The 22,869-nt window shown below is 41.7% G+C and overlaps 1 protein-coding gene across 1 annotated transcript in view; it reads left to right on the forward strand.

The window, feature by feature from the left end:
* Positions 1–20,940, forward strand: part of LOC311100455 (ras-related protein Rab-26-like) — a gene marked incomplete at both ends in the record, with an annotated part of 98,702 nt that extends 77,762 nt beyond the window's left edge. The window contains 4 exons of the mRNA XM_084141375.1: positions 18,257–18,322; positions 20,079–20,135; positions 20,585–20,661; positions 20,838–20,940. Of these exons, the coding sequence (XP_083997501.1) occupies positions 18,257–18,322; positions 20,079–20,135; positions 20,585–20,661; positions 20,838–20,940 (303 nt within the window). The remainder of the gene's footprint in view (positions 1–18,256; positions 18,323–20,078; positions 20,136–20,584; positions 20,662–20,837) is intronic.
* Between the last annotated feature and the right edge of the window lie 1,929 nt (positions 20,941–22,869).

Below are 22,869 nucleotides of genomic sequence, written 5' to 3' on the forward strand. Positions count from 1 at the left end.
TGAGATCTGGAGACTGGCTAGGCCACTCCAGGACCTTGAAATGCTTCTTACGAAGCCACTCCTTCGTTGCCCGGGCGGTGTGTTTGGGATCATTGTCATGCTGAAAGACCCAGCCACGTTTCATCTTCAATGCCCTTGCTGATGGAAGGAGGTTTTCACTCAAAATCTCACGATACATGGCCCCATTCATTCTTTCCTTTACACGGATCAGTCGTCCTGGTCCCTTTGCAGAAAAACAGCCCCAAAGCATGATGTTTCCACCCCCATGCTTCACAGTAGGTATGGTGTTCTTTGGATGCAACTCAGCATTCTTTGTCCTCCAAACACGACGAGTTTAGTTTTTACCAAAAAGTTATATTTTGGTTTCATCTGACCATATGACATTCTCCCAATCCTCTTCTGGATCATCCAAATGCACTCTAGCAAACTTCAGACGGGCCTGGACATGTACTGGCTTGAGCAGGGGGACACATCTGGCACTGCAGGATTTGAATCCCTGGCGGCGGAGTGTGTTACTGATGGTAGGCTTTGTTACTTTGGTCCCAGCTCTCTGCAGGTCATTCACTAGGTCCCCCGTGTGGTTCTGGGATTTTTGCTCACCGTTCTTGTGATCATTTTGACCCCACGGGGTGAGATCTTGCGTGGAGCCCCAGATCGAGGGAGATTATCAGTGGTCTTGTATGTCTTCCATTTCCTAATAATTGCTCCCACAGTTGATTTCTTTAAACCAAGCTGCTTACCTATTGCAGATTCAGTCTTCCCAGCATGGTGCAGGTCTACAATTTTGTTTCTGGTGTCCTTTGACAGCTCTTTGGTCTTGGCCATAGTGGAGTTTGGAGTGTGACTGTTTGAGGTTGTGGACAGGTGTCTTTTATACTGATAACAAGTTCAAACAGGTGCCATTAATACAGGTAACGAGTGGAGGACAGAGGAGCCTCTTAAAGAAGAAGTTACAGGTCTGTGAAAGCCAGAAATCTTGCTTGTTTGTAGGTGACCAAATACTTATTTTCCACCATAATTTGCAAATAAATTCATAAAAAATCCTACAATGTGATTTTCTGGATTTTTTTCTCTCAATTTGTCTGTCATAGTTGACGTGTACCTATGATGAAAATTACAGGCCTCTCTCATCTTTTTAAGTGGGAGAACTTGCACAATTGGTGGCTGACTAAATACTTTTTTTCCCCCACTGTATGTGCAAATATATTGATCAGCAGTGATTTTATCAGCAGATTTAGCTTGTTGTAGACTGCCTTCTGCTAGCTAGTGTTAGAAATAGCGTAATTCAAATCTGGTATTGGAATAAGAGAAAACATAATCAAGAGATATTCAATCCAAGCTAAATTTATTATATGCAAAATGTATGTATGATAAGTATGATGGTTCTTGTACGGGCTCACTGAAATACCACGCAGGGCAGACAGAGAACTGATCCATTGTTACAGGCTGTTCTTTAAATACCCTGACAGTGATAGTTCCCGCTCCTTGCTGGGCCTATCAGGGTAGAGACTGAGCGTGGTTTAGACTTACTCAGCCTATCCGTTGGCGCACAGGCTGGTCCCAGACCCTTGGCGCTTCACTGTTGCCAGGTGTCTAGTTGTTTTGCAACTTATCCAGAAAGTCAGCACTTTTTGCAGTACACATGTCCTTGAGTATGATGGTTTAACAAAGAGTGTCTGTGAGAAATACAAGTCTGTCTCACCTTACTCCCTAACAGCTCCTCACATGAATCACAGCTTGTTATGTGAAACAATTTATATCAGTACAGTACAAACCTTTTATGTTTAATCATTAATGCATTCTTTCTAAGCTAGTCATCACATCTAGATCCCCACACTAGCTTCCCTGACAAACACAGGGATGGAATTTAAGATAAGGATTTGGGGGCACTGCACTGATAAACAGAGTTTTGCTTGTCACTTATTTATGATAGTTTGACAGCTGCTGATGCAGCTGTTCTCCAGCAGTCAGTCCATAGGGTAATTCAGCATGTTTCCAAAGCACCAATCGCTACATTGTAACATTGTGGAACAGCTGAGCACACAGCACAGCAGCAGCGGACTCAATACTGCACTGACTCAGGGCAGAACAGGCAGTTGCTACTTCATTAAAACTTGTTCAATGTGATAAATTAATGTTACTACAGTAGCTAGCTAGCTAACGTTAGCTAGCTAGCTTATTGAAGGAACATTGCATTTAGTGTTCCACTAACTGGTTAGCTTCTCTTTTGTTTCATATGAAGTGGCTGGCTCAAACGTAAATCATAGTCCTGAGACGTGATAGCCCGGTGTCTCATTGTGATATATCCGCTAGCCTCTGCATAACAACAAAAAACAAAAGAGCACAACCATCCGCGGGGGTCGCACAGCCCGAACGCGCACCTATCCTGAATTCCCAAGCTCTGGTACGTGTCCTCTATTTATTTGAATATGTTGACAGTTGGAGAAAATGCTTGAGCTATGCTGAGAATTCGAAAAGTATGAAAGCCAATGGTCCAATATTCTAGAACACTGCTGTGCGTACACATACACATTTTGGACTATGATAGACGCTTTAGAGCTAGCTAGCAAGCTAATGTAATGGACATGTTTTTGTGTACATTATCAAACGTCAGAAATACCGCTTCTTCAAGCACTAAACTCCTTAGCTAGAGGTAAAATTGTGTGACTAAGGCCTCCTCGGCAAAAATTCCACATGAATTACAGATTTCTTGATTTATGTTGACTTATTCAGACAATTTTTTGAGAGCGAAGTGTTGTTGTTGCTAGGTAACATGCTGAGATTCATGGGAAGAAGCTGCCAAAGGCACCGAGTCGGCACAGGATGCCCACTCGATAAAGAGGGCTTCCGAAGGGCGCAGTGGAGCGCTCGATGACTTGAGAACTAGTTTTTTGAGATTGACTCGATTGACTCATGAACACGCATATCGAGTAATCAAGTGCTCAAAGTGCTCAAAGTTCTCAAAGTGCTCGGTTTGAGATCTACTAGTTAACATACCAATACTGAACCAATACACCGAGAACCGTTCAAGGCATAATGGGAGTTATTCATGTAGCTAAAGCAGAAGAGACACAAAGAAGACAAGAAAGACGGAGCTGTGCTGGGATCATTGTTCTCTTTTCATTTGTTAATGAGTCTGAGCATTGGTTATTGATACAGCAGTCATATAAGGTGTCATTTTTAAACCATCCGAAATTACCACACAATGAAGGAGTTCAAATTATAAGTTGTTAATCAAGTACTGCTGTTGAGTCTAGTGCTGGTGTGTGTGTGTGTGTGTGTGTGTGTGTGTGTGTGTGTGTGTGTGTGTGTGTGTGTGTGTGTGTGTGTGTGTGTGTGTGTGTGTGTGTGTGTGTGTGTGTCAGGCTCAGGGCAGCACAGATCTGCACAGGTTGTGGTCTTGGTTGTTGATTGTTGAATGACAGACAGAGGTGGAGATTACATTACCTCTACAGCCCTTTACAGAGGAAGGCTGGGAATAAACCATTCAAGACTACTACACAGCAACTCATGCCACTCTTGACACTCTCTCCACTTCCTCTTTCTCTCCATTCTCACTTTTTTCTTTCTCAGGAAGGTTACATTACCTTCTCTCTATGTTGTCTCTTTGCCCCTTTCACATTCTCTCTCTCCCTCTCTTTCCTCTCTGCCCCATCTCATTAAGTGTTTCCTTTGTTCGACCTACCCTCTCCTATCAAGGCCACATCTAAAACTTTTCATTTTTCTCTTTTGGACAAGGTTAACATCGTCATCGCTGTTTGTCTGCAATTAGAGATATTCATTTTATTTTCCAGCCTTCGCCTGATCAGAAAGCGTTAGTAAGGCAGCTTGAAAAGGCCAGAATATGTCACTTTAATATGGATAAGACGAGAGCTTGGAGATTAAGGAACAAGAGGTTGCTGAGTTGGCTAAAGTAATTGGTTATTTAGGGTTTTTGTATTGACATATGCACACACACACAACACACGCATACACGAATACAAGCAAACATGTGCACACACATGTGGACAGGAACACACACTGCAGGCTAACTTTCAGCACCTTCAAACCCAACATAATCAGAGACAGAGTGTGTTATGACTTCTCCCTCTCTGCTCATCCTCCTCTGCCTCTAGTTTCAGTATCTGAAAGATGAAACAACTTTTCCTCTGGAGGGAGTGGAGGGAGGCTGATGATCACTTAATTGGTTCTATTCTCTGTACCAGACACAGACTGAAATGTTTGATCTAACTTTGACTAAGAATCCTGAAAAGTAATTGGAAGGTAGCTTAGTGGTTAAGAGCGTTGTAGCAGTAACTGAAAGGTCGCTGGTTCTAATCCCCGAGCCGACTAGGTGAAAAATCTGTCGATGTGACCTTGAGCAAGGCACTTAACCCTAATTGCTCATGTAAGTTGCTGCTGCTCTTCAGTTATTTGCTTTTATATTTTTTACTTAACACTTTAAAATAAAATGAACTTTTAAAAATGCATTGTTGGTTAAGGGCTTGTAAGTAAGCATTTCACTGTAATGTCTACACCTGTTGTATTCGGCGCATGAGGCAAATACAATTTGATTTGATGATTATATAATGTTTGTATAAAGCATTCACCTGATCTTGATTTGTTCTTTAAAGGTTTCCATAATGTTTCATTAAGTTGTGGGAACAGTCTGGTAAGAACATTGTGGGGACATCACAAAAGATATGTTGCCAAAACACAAACGCTGTCCATTTGTGCAGATGATTCTACAATGTTTATTTTAGGGTGCAAAAAACATTAACCTGATGTTACAAGAACGTTCCCAAAACACATTTAGTCTGTTCTTTAACCCGTTGACGCGTACGAGCACACGGGTGTGATCATTCTACAGTGTTCCCTGCAACGTACGCTCAAACCAGTGTGATTAGAACACTTCATTAACACAATAGTCAGCGTTTGAGCTGGCCACACTGTTTTTTCACAGAAACATTTTGCACAAACAGTCTTTACAACTTTATGTCCTCAATGTGAGCAGTTTATTTTTGGATGCAGATGTTCAGACATTCACAGAAGTAACAACAGCATAACACAATTCCCATCCAAATTGGGAAATGTAGGCTACATTAGTCCTAGCGCTAACTGAAGAAAGAGTGAGCTAACTCAAGCGGACATATTTAGCTCTCGGGTGACAGAATCCATAATATGAATTAGCTAATAGCAAATGTTATTTACAATTCATCACATCACAGGTGAGCTCACCAGTGATCGAAATAATTGAGTAAAACACTTTCTAAAAGTGGGTAGAGTTTGTGCGCGCTGCCATGTTTGTTTTTCTGTGTCAACCAAAGATAAGAAGAGGTGAAAAGATGAGTTGGGTCTGTTTGCAGTATGTTGAAGGGGGTGTGTCGTCTACCATCATACCCTTCCCATCATTCACTTTCAGAAGTTTATTCGAAAGATGTGAACCATGCTTTCACCTTGTTTTGTTATAACGTCTTTATTCTGACAGACACCGAGAATGCATTGTATGATGTCAACAAACATGGCTCCACACATACAGTTGAAGTCGGAAGTTTACAAACACTTAGGTTGGAGTCATTAAACTCGTTTTTCAACCACTCCACACATTTCTTGTTAACAAACTATAGTTTTGGCAAGTCGGTTAGGACATCTACTTTGTGCATGGCACAAGTAATTTTTCCAACAATTGTTTACAGACAGATTATTTCACTTATAAGTCACTGTATCATATTTCCAGTGGGTCAGAAGTTTACATACACTAAGTTGACTGTGCCTTTAAAAATGATGTCATGGCTTTAGAAGCTTCTGATAGGCTAATTGACATCATTTGAATCAATTGGAGGTTTACCTGTGGATGTATTTCAAGGCCTATCTTCAAACTCAGCGCCTCTTTGCTTGACATCATGGGAAAATCAAAAGAAATCAGCCAAGACCTCAGAAAAAAAATTGTAGACCTCCACAAGTCTGTTATATCCTTGGGAGAAATGTCCAAACGCCTGAAGGTACCACGTTCATCTGTACAAACAATAGTATGCAAGTATAAACACCATGGGACCACGCAGATGTCATACCGCTCAGGAAGGAGAAGCGTTCTGTCGCCTAGAGATTAACGTACTTTGGTGCGAAAAGTCCTATATCGACATAACCTGAATGGCCGCTCAGCAAGGAAGAAGCCAAACTAAAACCACCATAAAAAAGCCAGACTACGGTTTGCAACTGCACATGGGGACAAAGATCGTACTTTTTGGTGTGTCCTCTGGTCTGATGAAACAAAAATAGAACTGTTTGGCCATAATGACCATCGTTATGTTTGGAGGGAAAATGGGGTGGCTTGCAAGCCGAAGAACACCATCCCAACCGTGAAGCACGGGGTGGCAGCATCATGCTGTGGGGGTGCTTTGCTGCAGGAGGGATTGGTGCATTTCACAAAATAGATGGCATCATGAGGAAGAAAAATGATGTGGATATATTGAAGCAACATCTCAAGACATCAGTCAGGAAGTTAAAGCTTGGTTGCAAATGGGTCTTCCAAATGGACAATGATCCCAAGCATACTTCCAAAGTTGTGGCAAAATGGCTTAAGGACAACAGTCAAGGTATTGGAGTGGCCATCACAAAGCCCTGACCTCAATCCTATAGAAAATGTGTGGGCAGAACTGAAAAAGCGTGTGCGAGCAAGGAGGCCTACAAACCTGACTCAGTTACACCAGCTCTGTCAGGAGGAATTGGCCAAAATGCACCCAACTTATTGTGGGAATGTTTGACCCAAGTTAAACAATTGGAACAATTGATAAAAGAAATAAAAGCTTAAATAAATCATTCTCTCTACTATTATTCTGACATTTCACATTCTTAAAAAAAGTTGTGATCCTAACTGACCTAAGACAGGGAATTTCTACTAGGATTAAATGTCAGGAATTGTGAAAAACAGAGTTTAAATGTATTTGGCTAAGGTGTATGTAAACTTCTGACTTCAACTGTAGCTGTTGTAAGATGAAACATAGCCAACAGTGATAGGTGTCAAAAAGTTCATTGTTCAAAGTTTCAAATACATTTTTGCAGATTGTGCAAAACGCATCCGTCAGAGGACTCCAATTTTGATACGGTAAAGCTTGACAACATTCAGCTGTTTTCAGGGGACCTGTATGAAAATGTATGCACTCACTAACTGTAAGTCGCTCTGGATAAGAGTGTCTGCTAAATGACTAAAATGTAAATCCCTACAACAGCTCTGTCAAGTGGTCGCATCGGGACAACAGTTGTTGACAACTATAGCATTGTAGCTAAGCCTAACCCTTAAACTCATTCTCCTAACCTGCTACATTAATTCACCTAACCTGCTGTATTAGTTATCCTAACATGCCATGTTAATTATCCTAACCTGCCATGTTCATTATCCTAACCTGCTATGCAAACAAACCATCTGTGGCAACAAATCATCAGTATCAACACACCGGCAGCCAATCTCACCCCTGGCACTCAGTCAGAGCCATTCAGTGTTGTTGTTTATGTATGTAGCAAGTGGGCTAAGCTGTAGCATTAGCAATATCTTTCAACAGGATACAACTCACAAAAGAGGAAATTCTGGCAATGAGTCTGAGTATGAAAGTGAGGAATCAGATTCTGACAGTGACAGTGAGGAGCTGCCCCCCAACCTTGTGGGCATTGAGAACCCTGAATCTGAGGACCCCTTACCCACCGAAGAAGTCCCAAGTCCCTCTGAAGATGCTGGTGGTGATGGATGCAGACCAACAGTGGGTGAAGTACAGGTCTGCGGAAGCTGGATGGCTGTCAGCCATTCCACCCCTCCTGGCCCTGCTGTTGGCTTTGATGAGTCCCAGTCTGGTGTGCAAAGCCCCTTGCCATCTCCATCTGAGGCAGATTGCTTAAAGCTGTTTCTGACAAAGGAGCTGGTGGGAGACATAGTGGAGGAGACCAATCTCTATGCCTTGGAGCTACAGGAGAAGAGAGAGCAAGGAGTGAGGGGGAAGCTCACTAAATGGATGAAAACCACAATTAGTGAAATGTATACCTTCCTGGTGACAGTCCTTCTCATGGGAATAGTAAAGAAGAATCCCATAAGTGGGAGGCAGGTAGCCTAATGGTTAAGAGCTTTGGGCCAGTAACTGAAAAGTTGCTGGTTCGAATCCCTAATCCAAGTAGGTGAAAAAAATCTGTTAATGTGCCCTTGTGCAAGGCACTTAACCCTAATTGCACCTGTAAGTCACTCTGGATAAGAGGGTATGCTAAAATGTAAAAAAAGAGTTGAATACTGGAGCACAGATCCTATGTTTGCAATTCCCTTCTTTGCTACTCTCTTTTCCCAAGACCGCTTCCTAGTTCTGCTGCGATGCCTGCATTTCGTCAAGAATGCTCCTGCTAACCTAAATGACCCCTTACACAAAATAAGAAATGTTCTTACCAGCCTGACATCAGCATTTGGTCTGGTCTTTGTGCCTTACAAGGACCTATGCATTGAAGAGTCCCTGATTTTATGGAAGGGCAGGCTGGTGTTCCATCAATACATTCTCTCCAAAAGGCACAGGTTTGGGGTCAAGTTCTTTGTTATGTGCGACGTGAAGACAAGATTTGTTCAGTATATTATAGTCTACACAGGGTCCACCACTGACATCCAACATTATGAGGGCCTTGGGGTGTCCGGGTCCCTGGTGATGACCATGCTGGCTCCTCTTTTCAGGAACGGCCACACTTCAATAAAATAGGCAACCATTACATATAGGCCTATGTTTTTTCTTGCAGTTTTTTTCTCTCTCCAGTAACACTGTAAATGAGTGTACATTCAAACTGTATGTTGCTAGCATACAAAAGCTGGCCTCAATCTTCGGCAATAAATATGTCCAGTTCCAGTTATGATGTTGGCAAATAGTGTTCAATACTGTTTGTGTGTGTGGTTTCTGAAAGTACAGAATAAAGATGAATTACTAATAATTATAATAAAATATCAGGATATAGCAATAAAACAATATTACAATGAAGTAACATAATAACACTGGTATAAAAATAATAAGTTACATTGACAACATGCCAATTATGAATGATATACATAAGAAACAGTAATAAACAGTAAATGAATTGCTGCATAAGGGCTCCACAGAGGGGCAGGGCATAGCAAAGTTATGCTAAACATGCTAAATGAATACACAGGCCATGGTCATGATGAGGCCAGGGCAGCTTCAAAGGATAAAACACAAGCTAATACTTATCTGACGCCATTAGTATTGTCTTACAGAGCTAATAGAAGAATGTAGCTACATAAGCACAATTGAGTATAACACCATAAAGGTTATGAAATTAGTACCTCTCATGTCTGCGGTTATAAAGGAATACACACAGAAAGAATAAGAATAAGATGTTTTACACAGAATAGATTATGCTCCATATATACAGTTGAAGTCGGAAGTTTACATACACCTTAGCCAAATACATTTAAACTCAGTATTTCACAATTCCTGACATTTAATCATAGTAAAAATTACCTGTTTTAGGTCAGTTAGGATCACCACTTTATTTTAAGAATGTGAAATGTCAGGTTTGTAGGCCTCCCTACTCACACACGCTTTTTCAGTTCTGTCCACAAATGTTCTATAGGTTTGAGGTCAGGGCTTTGTGATGGCCACTCCAATACCTTGACTTTGTTGTCCTTAAGCCATTTTGCCACAACTTTGGAAGTATGCTTGGGGTCATTGTACATTTGGAAGACCCATTTGCGACCAAGCTTTAACTTCCTGACTGATGTCTTGAGATGTTGCTTCAATATATCCACATAATTTTCCTTCCTCATGATGCCATCTATTTTGTGAAGTGCACCAGTCCCTCCTGCAGCAAAGCACCCCCACAGCATGATGCTGCCACCCCGTGCTTCACGGTTGGGATGGTGTTCTTCGGCTTGCAAGCAACCCCCTTTTTCCTCCAAACATAACGATGGTCATTATGGCCAAACAGTTCTATTTTTGTTTCATCAGACCAGAGGACATTTCTCCAAAAAGTACGATCTTTGTCCCCATGTGCAGTTGCAAACCGCAGTCTGGCTTTTTTATGGCATTTTTGGAGCAGTGGCTTCTTCTTTGCTGAGCGGCCTTTCAGGTTATGTCGATATAGGACTCGTTTTACTGTGGATATAAATACTTTTGTACCTGTTTCCTCCAGCATCTTCACAATGTCCTTTGCTGTTGTTCTGGGACTGATTTGCACTTTTCGCACCAAAGTACGTTCATCTCTAGGAGACAGAATGCGTCTCCTTCCTGAGCGGTTTGACTGCTGCGTGGTCCCATGGTGTTTATACTTGCGTATTATTGTTTGTACAGATGAACATGCTACCTTCAGGCGTTTGGATATTGCTCCCAAGGATGAACCAGACTTGTGGAGGTCTACAATTATTTTTCTGAGGTCTTGGCTGATTTCTTTTGATTTTCCGATGACATCAAGCAAAGAGGCACTGAGTTTGAAGGTAGGCCTTGAAATACATCCACAGGTACACCTCCAGTTGACTCAAATGATGTCAATTAGCCTATCAGAAGCTTCTAAAGCCATGACATCATTTTTTGGAATTTTCCAAGCTGTTTAAAGGCACAGTCAACTTAGTGTATGTAAACTTCTGACCCACTGGAATTGTGATACAGTGAATTAGAAGTGAAATAATCTGTCTGTAAACAATTGTTGGGAAAATAACTTGTGTCATGCACAAAGTAGATGTCCTAACCGACTTGCCAAAACTATAGTTTGTTAACATGAAAATTGTGGAGTGGTTGAAAAACGAGTTTTAATGACTCCAACCTAAGTGTATGTAAACTTCCAACTTCAACTGTAGCTACATACAGTGTGCCACAGTTGAAATGACATAGCACGATATACAGAAACTATTATGATAACGTAATAAGGCACTTACTTTGATAGGAACGCACACATGTCCCAAAGTCATTATTAGTAAGGAAAACAACAATGAAGAAAATGTGGGCGCTAGCCGGAAAATGCACCAGGCAGAAAAGGTTTGGGCAGGTTCTGTTCTGACTGGAGATGTGCAACTGTCTGTATACTTGACCTGGGGAAGCACTGGGGTAGTGCTTGGGCTCTCATCGAAGAGAGAAGTTTGTCCGGCTCATCTAGCTAATCCTTGCCTTACATTAGCATAGCATGCTTCAGACGTAAATTGTCCGCCACAGTACTTCTATGTGAATTAATGAGAAGGTGGAACGCACCTCATTTCAAACTGTTGATTGAAACTAAAACTGTTTGACAATTATTTGAAATAGCCTATAGATAATTAGCATGCCTTGGTTTTAGGGCTCTGTGGGTTAACTGTCCTGTTGCGTAACAATAAAATGTTGGAACAGTGATCGCATTATAACATCACGCGCATACAAAAACTCATGCTGAATGTTTCATTAGGTTGTGGGAACAGTCTGGTGGGAACATTGGATTGATGTGTATGACAGCGTGTTCCAGTTCCAATGTCCAGCAACTTCGCACAACAATTGAAGAGGAGTAGGACAACATTCCATAGGCCACAATTAATAGACTGATCAACTCTATGCGAAGGAGATGTGTTGCTCTGCATGAGGCAAATGGTGGTCACACCAGATACTTAGTGGTTTTCTGATCCATGCTCCTTCTTCTTTTTAAAGGTATCTGTGACCAACAGATGCATATCTGTATTCACAGTCATGTGAAATCCATAGATTAGGGCCTAATGAATTTACTGATTTCCTTATATGAACTGTTAAAATCTGTCATCAAGGCAAAGGGTGGCTATTTTAAGAATCTCAAATATAAAATATATTTGGATTTGCTTAACAATTTTTTGGTTACTACATGATTCCATATGTGTTATTTCATAGTTTTGATGTCTTTGCTATTATTCTACAATGTAGAAAATAGTAAAAATAAAGAAAAACCCTTGAATGAGTAGGTGTGTGCAAACTTTTGACTGGTACTGTATATATATGTGTTTCTTTACACTTGTGGGGGTGGTAGAGCGAAACGGAGAACAACATCGTGTTCATTAGAGTCTCATCTTTCCATAGAGTTTTGACGCTACAGCCGTTTTCGTGAGAAGACCGATTTTCGGGATGTCTCATGGTCTGACAAACACCGCTGTAGCTCGACCACCTTCCACCACAGATGTGGAAGATACAGTATCTCTAGCTTTAACTGACAGATTTTGTTGGGGATTTTGATTATGTTACTTATAATGACGCACCGGTGCGTCAATAGACTCTAGAGCAGATTGGAATACATACCCATCATGTTTCTCTCCAGATTTAATGGCAATTCGCATTTGAGGACTGTATTGACACGCAGTATTTTTATTTCATTCATAGGACATTTGAACAGCATTTAATCATATACTGAACAAAAATATAAAAGCAACATGCAACAATTTACAGTTCATAGAAAGAATTCAGTCAATTTCAATAAATAAATGTGGCCCTAATCTATGGATTTCTGCAATGTTCAGTTTCTAAACCAGGTCTTTTTATCCTCTCTGCCACCAGGGAAGTCATCTTACATCTTATTTTTCAGTGTATAGCCATGGCAGTATTGTCAATCAGGAATTCCATGCTTCCTTTTTAGCCTTCTTAAACATACAGTGGGGAGAACAAGTATTTGATACACTGCTGATTTTGCAGGTTTTCCTACTTACAAAGCATGTTGAGGTCTGTAATTTTTATCATAGGTACACTTCAACTGTGAGAGACGGAATCTAAAACAAAAATCCAGAAAATCACATTGTATGATTTTTAAGTAATTAATTTGCATTTTATTGCATGACATAAGTATTTGATGCATCAGAAAAGCAGAACTTAATATTTGGTACAGAAACCTTTGTTTGCAATTTCAGAGATCATACGTTTCCTGTAGGTCTTGACCAGGTTTGCACACACTGCAGCAGGGATTTTGGCCCACTCCTCCATACAGACCTTCTCCAGATCCTTCAGGTTTCGGGGCTGTCGCTGGGCAATACGGACTTTCAGCTCCCTCCAAAGATTTTATATTGGGTTCAGGTCTGGAGACTGGCTAGGCCACTCCAAGACCTTGAGATGCTTCTTACGGAGCTACTCCTTATTTGCCCTGGCTGTGTGTTTTGGGTCGTTGTCATGCTGGAAGACCCAGCCACGACCCATCTTCAATGCTCTTACTGAGGGAAGGAGGTTGTTGGCCAAGATCTCACCATACATGGCCCCTTCCATCCTCCCCTCAATACGGTGCAGTCGTCCTGTCCCCTTTGCAGAAAAGCATCCCCAAAGAATGATGTTTCCACCTCCATGCTTCACGGTTGGGATGGTGTTCTTGGGGTTGTACTCATCCTTCTTCTTCCTCCAAACACGGCGAGTGGAGTTTAGACCAAAAAGCTCTATTTTTGTCTCATCAGACCACATGACCTTCTCCCATTCCTCCTCTGGATCATCCAGATGGTCATTGGCAAACTTCAGACGGGCCTGGACATGCGCTGGCTTGAGCAGGGGGACCTTGCGTGCGCTGCAGGATTTTAATCCATGATGGCGTAGTGTGTTACTAATGGTTTTCTTTGAGACTGTGGTCCCAGCTCTCTTCAGGTCATTGACCAGGTCCTGCCGTGTAGTTCTGGGCTGATCCCTCACCTTCCTCATGATCATTGATGCCCCACGAGGTGAGATCTTGCATGGAGCCCCAGACCGAGGGTGATTGACCGTCATCTTGAACTTCTTCAATTTTCTAATAATTGCGCCAACAGTTGTTGCCTTCTCACCAAGCTGCTTGCCTATTGTCCTGTAGCCCATCCCAGCCTTGTGCAGGTTTACAATTTTATCCCTGATGTCCTTACACAGCTCTCTGGTCTTGGCCATTGTGGAGAGGTTGGAGTCTGTTTGATTGAGTGTGTCTTTTATACAGGTAACGAGTTCAAACAGGTGCAGTTAATACAGGTAATGAGTGGGGAACAGGAGGGCTTCTTAAAGAAAAACTAACAGGTCTGTGAGCGCTGGAATTCTTACTGGTTGGTAGGTGATCAAATACTTATGTCATGCAATAAAATGCAAATGAATTACTTAAAAATCATACAATGTGATTTTCTGGATTTTTGTTTTAGATTCCGTCTCTCACAGTTGAAGTGTACCTATGATAAAAATTACAGACCTCTACATGCTTTGTAAGTAGGAAAACCTGAAAAATCAGCAGTGTATCAAATACTTGTTCTCCCCACTGTAACTATCTGAGGGAAATACTGGTAACTGGGTTATTGAACAGTACATTTTTACACAATGTTTTATTTTTGCTCAAGGACGCCCGCCTCACAAGACTTATCTGAAGGTAGATAAAAAAAATTATGCAAGTATACAGTGTATGGAAGTAGTTTATTGCCTCTGTTTTCCATGTATGAATCTGTTATTTATGCGTTTCTATGGGCTAAAAGCAGTAAGGCCAAATTCAATGTTTCATCAAATAATACTTTATTTTATTTTATTTATACCTAAAGGGGTCCTAAAATTCAGAATCAAATAGGCAAATGATCTTAAAACAATTCCGTAGCTTAGTACACTTTTTTTTTAATGGTTTTGAATGTTTTTACGATGTTATCGTCTTAATGTTAGATAAAACCCTAACTAGAACTTAATTGGAATCTTAGCTAATGTTCTGGAAATGTTCCTGGTTTGCTGGGTGGCCACAACCCATTCCTTGGCACAGAAGGGACTGTTGTTGACAACTCAACAATGGGCCATGGCTCAACATTAGTTAATTGTGGTTTAGAGAACCATGGCTTGGTGGGCTTTTGCATGAGACAAAACATTTCAGAAATGTGTGTCTCTGGATCTAGTGCCTTAGGCCAGTTTGAAAAGAGGAAATATAAACTTTTAGAGGAGAGTGACTCACATGGAGGCCTCAAGCTTAGAGGATATTGCTGTGTGTATCTTTGATCTATTAGTCTGGTTTTTCTGACACATCAGCATTCCTCTTCCTGGGGGAAGAAGCCTAGATTCAGTTTTCTTTTTCTTTTGGCAAATTTTTTTTTTTTTTTTTGTCTCAGACTTGTACAGTACTCCTACAAAAAAAACATCTGCATTGTAATTGTGTCTATGCTATTCATACTTGTCTTCCATTATGCTTTGCTCTCCCCAGAACTATGCTCTGCTCTCCCCAGCTTTGAGCCTCTGCGTTCAGCTGGTGTTTATGGAGGGTGGCTGTGCCCTCCTGGTGCCGTCATCCATCATGCTACAGAATCACCACCTCCATTCAGTTGATACAATGAGCCTGATTGCAGCTGCAGCCGCAGCCGGGTCCACTGGGCTGATGGAGAACCGGTCCTGACCGGAGAGAAAGAGAGAGAGGGGGAGAAAGAGGGAGGGAGAGAGGGAGAGAGAGAGAGATAGTTCACCCCTACAGCACTCAACTTCACTTTGTGCTTTTTGGCTGATTGTCAAGATAATGTGCCTATACTGTATTTTTCTCTTTGTCTCTCTTTCTTTCTTTCTTTCTTTCTTTCTTTCTTTCTTTCTTTCTTTCTTTCTTTCTTTCTTTCTTTCTTTCTTTCTTTCTTTCTTTCTTTCTTTCTTTCTTTCTTTCTTTCTCTCTCTCTCTTCTCTCTCTTCTTGACTCTCTCTCTCTCTACCTGACACTTCTCTTTCTTTCTTTCTTTCTTTCTTTCTTTCTTTCTTTCTTTCTTTCTTTCTTTCTTTCTTTCTTTCTTTCTTTCTTTCTTTCTTTCTTTCTTTCTTTCTTTCTTTCTTTCTTTCTTTCTCTCTCTCTCTCTCTCTCTCTCTCTCTCTCTCTCTCTCTCTCTCTCTCTCTCTCTCTCTCTCTATCTATCTCTCTCTCTCTCCTTTCTCTCTCTCTCTCTCTCTCTCTCTCTCTCTCTCTCTCTCTCTCTCTCTCTCTCTCTCTCTCTCTCTCTCTCTCTCTCTCTCTCTCGATTGTGCTCTCTATTACTCACACGCCCAAGCACACTCACACACAGTTATTTACTGAAAAATGTATCACATTGATTTCTGGTGCCTTGCAGATTTCACCAGCATATCACTTCAGATGTTCTTTTTAATGCACTGTTAAGGACATCAGTGCAACCAACCAAGAGCCCTCGTTTTTAGTGGACTAATCTTGGTTAACTCAGAACTAAAGTCTTGCGTAATTGTTCTGGTTTCATCCGTGTTAAGAGAAGGGATCAAGAGATGCTAGAACAAAGAGTGAAACCGGAACGAGGAGCTCCACCCTCTGTCTTTGCAAGTTACGGGCCGAATTTCCCCTCCCCTTCAGAAATTCGATTGATGCTAACATCTGCGAAATCGTAGTTTGTCCAAATAACCAGTGACGAAAAACCCAAACACCGGAACTACCACTGCTTGTTATCCCACACATCCCATTCCTTCCTGACACATACCATTCCTTCCCTATAGGCTATGTACAGCATGGTGTTCTGTCCATTTAGGAACCACCTAAAGTAGTATAAATGTTATTTAGAGTCCTTGCTAGAGTCTCTCGCTCACAGGGTTGCATCCCTCACCGCCACGATGACCGGGGTAACCGTGGTTTGATGCTAATTGTGTAGAGGAGAGTGACTCCAGCTGAGAGAGAGGAAGAGCTGGCCTTCTTCATCCATTCTTGGTCTCCTTATCACAGTGATAGGACAGCGACTACCAAGGAGCGAGGTGGAAGAGAGGGCTGGAAGTCAAACAGACTTTCAAATTGATTTTTAGTTGATTTTTGTTTGTTACTTTCTGTTAATTAAAGCTGCACGTGCACATGCACGCACACACGGCCACGGCCATGGCCGCACACACACACGCACTTAACTGACACACTACGATAGCTTTGGGCACAATCTCTAAACACAAGCTGTCTAGCAACCCTCCCTCCCAGCACTGAGCACTCTGCCACAGCTCTACAGTTAGGCCTAATGGACAGTAATTACCATACTGACAATATGTCTCATTATTATGTGGGTTGATGAAAAACAGTAATGTAGGCCAGAACTTTGTCATTAAATAAGCAGAGACAGAGAAAAACTGATATCATTAGCAGGAGTTTACACATGGAGCTCTGCTCTAACAGCCAGGGAAGGACACAGCACAGCAGGACAAATGGCTAGCTCATGTGTTCACACTCTTCTCTTCTCTTCTCTTCTCTTCTCTTCTCTTCTCTTCTCTTCTCTTCTCTTCTCTTCTCTTCTCTTCTCTTCTCTTCTCTTCTCTTCTCTTCTCTTCTCTTCTCTTCTCTTCTCTTCTCTTCTTATCTCCTCTCCCTTTCCTCTCCTCTCCCTTTCCTCTCCTCTCCCTCTCCTACCTCTCATTAGGGTTATATTCAGCCTCCTGCCATCAAAACCAATTACAGGAACAGTCTGCCAGTGCGTTTTCCCATGAGCTTCTGCTTTCAGGTGTACCTGAGACTCCCAATCAGATCGTAGGAAGACCAGGGGCGTTTAGTCCTGAGGAACAAGGGAGATAAAGCATGGATGAGTGGAGCTGCTTAGTGGAGAGAGACAGATTAGAAGGAGATAGAAAGAGTTAATAGAGAGAAAGAGGGAGAGAGAGTGCAAGAGGGAGAGAGAGTAAATAGATATAGAGAGAAAGAAAGAGAGAGAGAGGAGATGGAGTGGACCATCCTAATGCACAGATAATGAAATGATGGAGAGAGAGGGGTGTGAACAGTGGGACTCATAGAAAGAGTAATGACAGTGTGTTTGGCTGGTTCCTTCATGAAATCTATCATGGTTCCCCAGAGACACTAACCTCTATTTAACCAGAAGAGCTAACAGGGAGGCCAGGGACCACTAACCTATAATTAAAATAAGACAGATTGTGGGAGAGAACAAAGGAAGATGGAAGTAGTGCACTACTCAAACGGAGAACAGGGGTGACAACTAGTGTTCTTTGTTTCTGGGTTCTGTGGATGTTGCATTGAAGCTCAGTACTGTTTGTCGGCTCATTAAAACTCTCTAGCCTTTTTTTCTGTTTCTTTGTGTTATTGATTCCCCTGAGATTCCAGGTGATGAACACCATCTAACAATACAGTATGTTTCATTAGCATTGGCATGAATAGGTTGTACTCCCCGCTCTTCTATCATTCCTGTCTTCCAACTTCTTGTGCTACTTCGACTGATCATTGTTCCTCTTCTCTTTCAACTTATTGTCTTGCTTGGTTCCTTAGTTTCTCTTCCACCAGGTCACTTTCCCATACTCAGCTCCTAACCTTTTTATTTGTATCCCTTTCTCTCTCTCTTTCTCGCTCTCTCCGCCCCCCTCTCTCTCTCTACCCCTCTGTCTCTCCATCTCTCCTTTCCTCTCTCCAGGCATGGCTGACAGAGATCCATGAGTACGCTCAGCAGGATGTGGTGCTAATGCTGCTGGGGAATAAGGTCAGCCCTCCCACTGGAAGGACAGATTAATGGATGGATAATAAGTGCATTACTATGAATTGAGAGAGAGAAGAAAGAGGTAGATAGGGAAGGATGGATGGATGGATGATGAGTGTATTACTATGAATTGAGAAAGGGAGAAAGAAAGAGGTGCATTCAGAAAGTATTCAGACCCCTTGACTTTATCCACATTTTGTTACGTTGCAGCCTTAATTATAAAATTGATTAAATCGTTTTTCCCCCTCATAATGACAAAGCAACATTTATAAAAAATAAATAGACCCTTTACTCAGGACTTTGTTGAAGCACCTTTGGCAGCGATACAGCCTCGAGTCTTCTTGGGTATGACGCTACAAGCTTGATACACCTGTATTTGGGGAGTTTCTCCCATTCTTCTCTGCAGATCCTCTCAAGCTATGTCAGGTTGGATGGGGAGCGTCTCTGCACAGCTATTTTCAGGTCATTCCAGAGATGTTCGATCAGGTTCAAGTCCAGGCTCTGGCTGGGCCACTCAAGGACATTCAGAGACTTGTCCCAAAGCCACTCCTGCGTTGTCTTGGCTGTGTGCTTAGGGTCGTTGTCCTGTTGGAAGCTGAACTTTTGCCCTAGTCTAAGGTCCTGAGCTCTCTGGAGCATGTTTTCATCAAGGATATCTCTGTACATTGCTCCATTCATTTTCTCTCGATCCTGACTAGTCTCCCAGTCCCAGCCGCTGAAAAACATCCCCACAGCATGAAACTGCCACCACCATGCTTCACCGTAGAGATGATGCTAGGTTTCCTCCAGACGTGACACTTGGCATTCAGGCCAAAGAGTTCAATCTTGGTTTCATCAGACAAGATAATCTTGTTTCTCATGGTCTGAGAGTCTTTAGGTGCCTTTTGGCAAACTCCAGGTGGGCTGTCATGTGCCTTTTACTGAGGAGTGGCTTCTGTCTGGCCACTCTACCATAAAGGCCTGATTGGTGGAGTGATGCAGAGATGGTTGTCCTTCTGGAAGGTTCTCCCAGAGAAACTCTGGAGCTCTGTCAGAGTGACCATCGGGTTCTTGGTCACCTCCCTGACCAAGACCCTTCTCCCCCGATTGCTCAGTTTGGCCAGCTCTAGGAAGAGTCTTGGTGGTTCCAAACTTCTTTCATTTAAGATGATGGAGGCCACTGTATTCTTGGGGACCTTCAATGCTGCAGAAATGTTTTCGTACCTTTCCCCAGATCTGTGCCTCGACACAATCCTGTCTCGGAACTCTACAGACAATTCCATCGACCTCATGGCTTGGTTTTTGCACTGACATGCACTGTCAACTGTGGGACTTTATATAGACAGGTGTGTGCCTTTCCAAATCATGTCCAATCAATTGAATTTACCACAGGTGGACTCCAATCAAGTTGTAGAAACATCTCAAGGATGATCAATGGAAACAGGATGCACCTGAGCTCAATTTCGAGTCTCATAGCAAAGGTTCTGAATACTTATGTAAATAAGGTATTTCTGTTTTTTATTTTGTATGACATTTCTAAAAACCTGTTTTCGCTTTGTCATTATGGGGTATTGTGTGTTTATAAAAATAAATAAAAATTTAGAATAAGGCTGTAACGTAACAAAAGTCAAAGGGCTCTGAATACTTTCCGAATGCACTGTATTTGTGTCACTGCATGCAGAAAATAAAACAGAGGACTGTGTTAGTGTAAGTAGATGATGAAAGAGAGAATAGATGAAAGAAGATCATGTTTTCTGGAGCTTTTTGTGATCTCTTACAGGCTGATGTGACACACGAGAGAGTGGTGAAGAGAGAGGAGGGAGAGAAACTGGCCAAGGTGAGCTGTAATGAACAAAGAAAATACACAGAAACTCCCAATCACACACCCAGTATTGACCCTTTTGATGTCCAGGTTTCCATCTATTTTAGTCCGCACAGACACATGAATCCCCACTAAAACAGTCTGGGTGTGTCTTGATCTCTCTCATTAGGTATTCATAGGAGCACCTTCTGTTTTTATTGTTTGGAGTCTCTGAAGTGTGTTCGCTAACTCAATTAGCAACATCAGTACGCTCTGATGAGTTCCCAGACTTAAAACAGTAAATTACTGTACATGGTTTTAAGGGAGATGGACGTCCGATGCCCTTGTTATTGTCAGGCTGTGTAATAATAACGATATAAAAAATTCCAGAGAAACCTCCTATATCTCTCTCACACACACACACACACACACACCAGGTACCTTATGCACTAAAACTTAGAGGACTCTCGCTCTCCCCTGTGCAGGTGTTTGGGGTGCCCTTCATGGAGACCAGTGCTAAGTCTGGCCTGAATGTGGAGCTGGCATTCACTGCTGTGGCCAAGTGAGTAGGATGTTTACCAGTGCTGCGTTCTTTAGAGATGACATGTCAATCAATGCTTTTTGTTTTGTCATGCATGTGATTATGAAATAAAAACACAGAATCAAGATAGCCTCTGCAGTAAAAATGCTATGTGAGATTGAATCTCCCTATGTCTCCGCCCTCTGTCTTTCTCTCAGAGAGCTGAAGCACAGGTCGATGAAGGAGCCTGACGAACCAAAGTTTCAACTTCAGGATTATGTCAACAAGGAGATGAATAGTGCTGGCTGCTGCCACTCATAAACCTGTCTTCTAAGTGTGTGTGTATGTATGTGTCACAGGAGGTTGGTGACACCTTAATTGGGGAGGACGGGCTCATGGTAATGGCTGGAGCGGAATAGGTGGAATGGTATCAAATACATCAAACACATGGTTTCCATGTTGTTTGATGCCATTCCATTTGCTCTGTTCCAAACGTTATTATGAGCCGTTCTCCCCTCAGCAGCCTCCACTGGTGTGTGTGTGTGGGTGTGTCTGGTGTGTGTGTGTGGGTGTGTGTATGTCTACCGGTATGTCTTCTGACTTGTGTTTCTGTGTCATTTTCCTCATGCATGTTGGTGCAAGTGCACTGTATGTATGAGTATGTGTATGAGTGATACATTTAAGTTTTAACAGTGGTGGGTGTGAATGTATGTTGTATGAGTAGATACATTTAGCATTGTCTTCTGCCCCCTACTGTATGACAAAAGGATGACACAAGTTCATTGCATAGATACATTAAGAATCACAGTCTGTCAGCCTATTTGTGAAACTCATTCAGTAAAGACCATCAAACAAAGTAGACATCAAACATCAACCTATCAAATTACACCCACTATATTAAGGTTACCGGTCGAGTATTTCAAGTTAGAGTACCTCTGTGTCATCATCCACCTTCTCGGATGATTTCTCTTCCTGTTGATATTTTGTTTCTTCATCAGGGCCGAGGACACAATGTCACTTATGCCTGGAGCCAGCCCTGGTCCTCATCCAAGTCATCCCCCACTCAACTGCAGCTCCCTCCTGACCCACCTCTTCTTGCATCTGTGAATGTTTCTAAACCCCATTTGTAGCTTTCACTGTCTCCTCATTGTAATTCCTCGTTTGGATTCATCATTCATGATCCACTGTAGTCATTTTGTGCAATATTACTAAGAATGTAGGTGGTGTATATATTTAAATGAAATGTATAATCTGGAGCTTTATAGTTTGCATTACTTGTAAATGGTTGTCTTGTTGATGCCGATTTGAAAATGACATCAAGTGATGTAGAAAATCTAGAGATAGTAAAGTAGCAGAAATAGAAACTGTGGGCTGCTTATGCAATTCAAATGTGTATTGAAGCACTATAATATCAATATGGACTGCCATAACACTCTATGAAAGGGTTTGTTTGAATGTTGTTGTATGTGTTTCTGTTGTACAGGGTGTATAACATCATGTTATATTGATATTCTAGAGGCAAAACCTCTGTCCTGTATTTTAATACAGTGTTGTTCAGTATACCTACTTTATTTCAGAAATGTTATCATTTCTCAATATCTTTCTTGTCAGGACCGTGGTATTTTGAGGAGTTGCACTCCACAAATCTGACCTTCGTATCAATTTACAACACTTTTTAGTTCACTAGATTCATAATTCTGGATGTATAAATAGAAATGTATGTAATTGCCTAACGTAAATTATATAGAGTTTCATACTGGTTTTTGTTCATGTTTAACTGAAATACTATAATGGTTGATGAAAGAATTTTGATGGAATATTGAATTATGATGTATGGATGCATGCATACCCACCAAGACATGCCACCAGAGGTCACCAGAACAGACTATGGGAGGCGCACAGTCCTATACAGCGCCATGGCTACATGGAACTCTATTCCACATCAGGTAACTGATGCAAGCTGTAGAATCAGATTTGAACAAATATAAAAATACACCTTATCGAACAGCGGGGACTGTGAAGAGACACACACACACAGGCACGCATACATATACACACGCTAACACGTACTCTACACACACGTACACATGGATTCTGTATTGTAGATTTTTTACACCATAGAGTCGGCTCTGCTCTGATCTTATATATTATTTAGGGTTATGAAAGTATTTATGAATAATAATTAAAAACAGGTTTGGAGAGACTTTACTCACAAACAATATATCGGTGAATAAAAAATACAGTGGTATG

Source organism: Coregonus lavaretus (assembly GCF_964263955.1).
Source record: "Coregonus lavaretus genome assembly, chromosome: 25".
Classification (NCBI taxonomy): Eukaryota; Metazoa; Chordata; class Actinopteri; order Salmoniformes; family Salmonidae; genus Coregonus; species Coregonus lavaretus.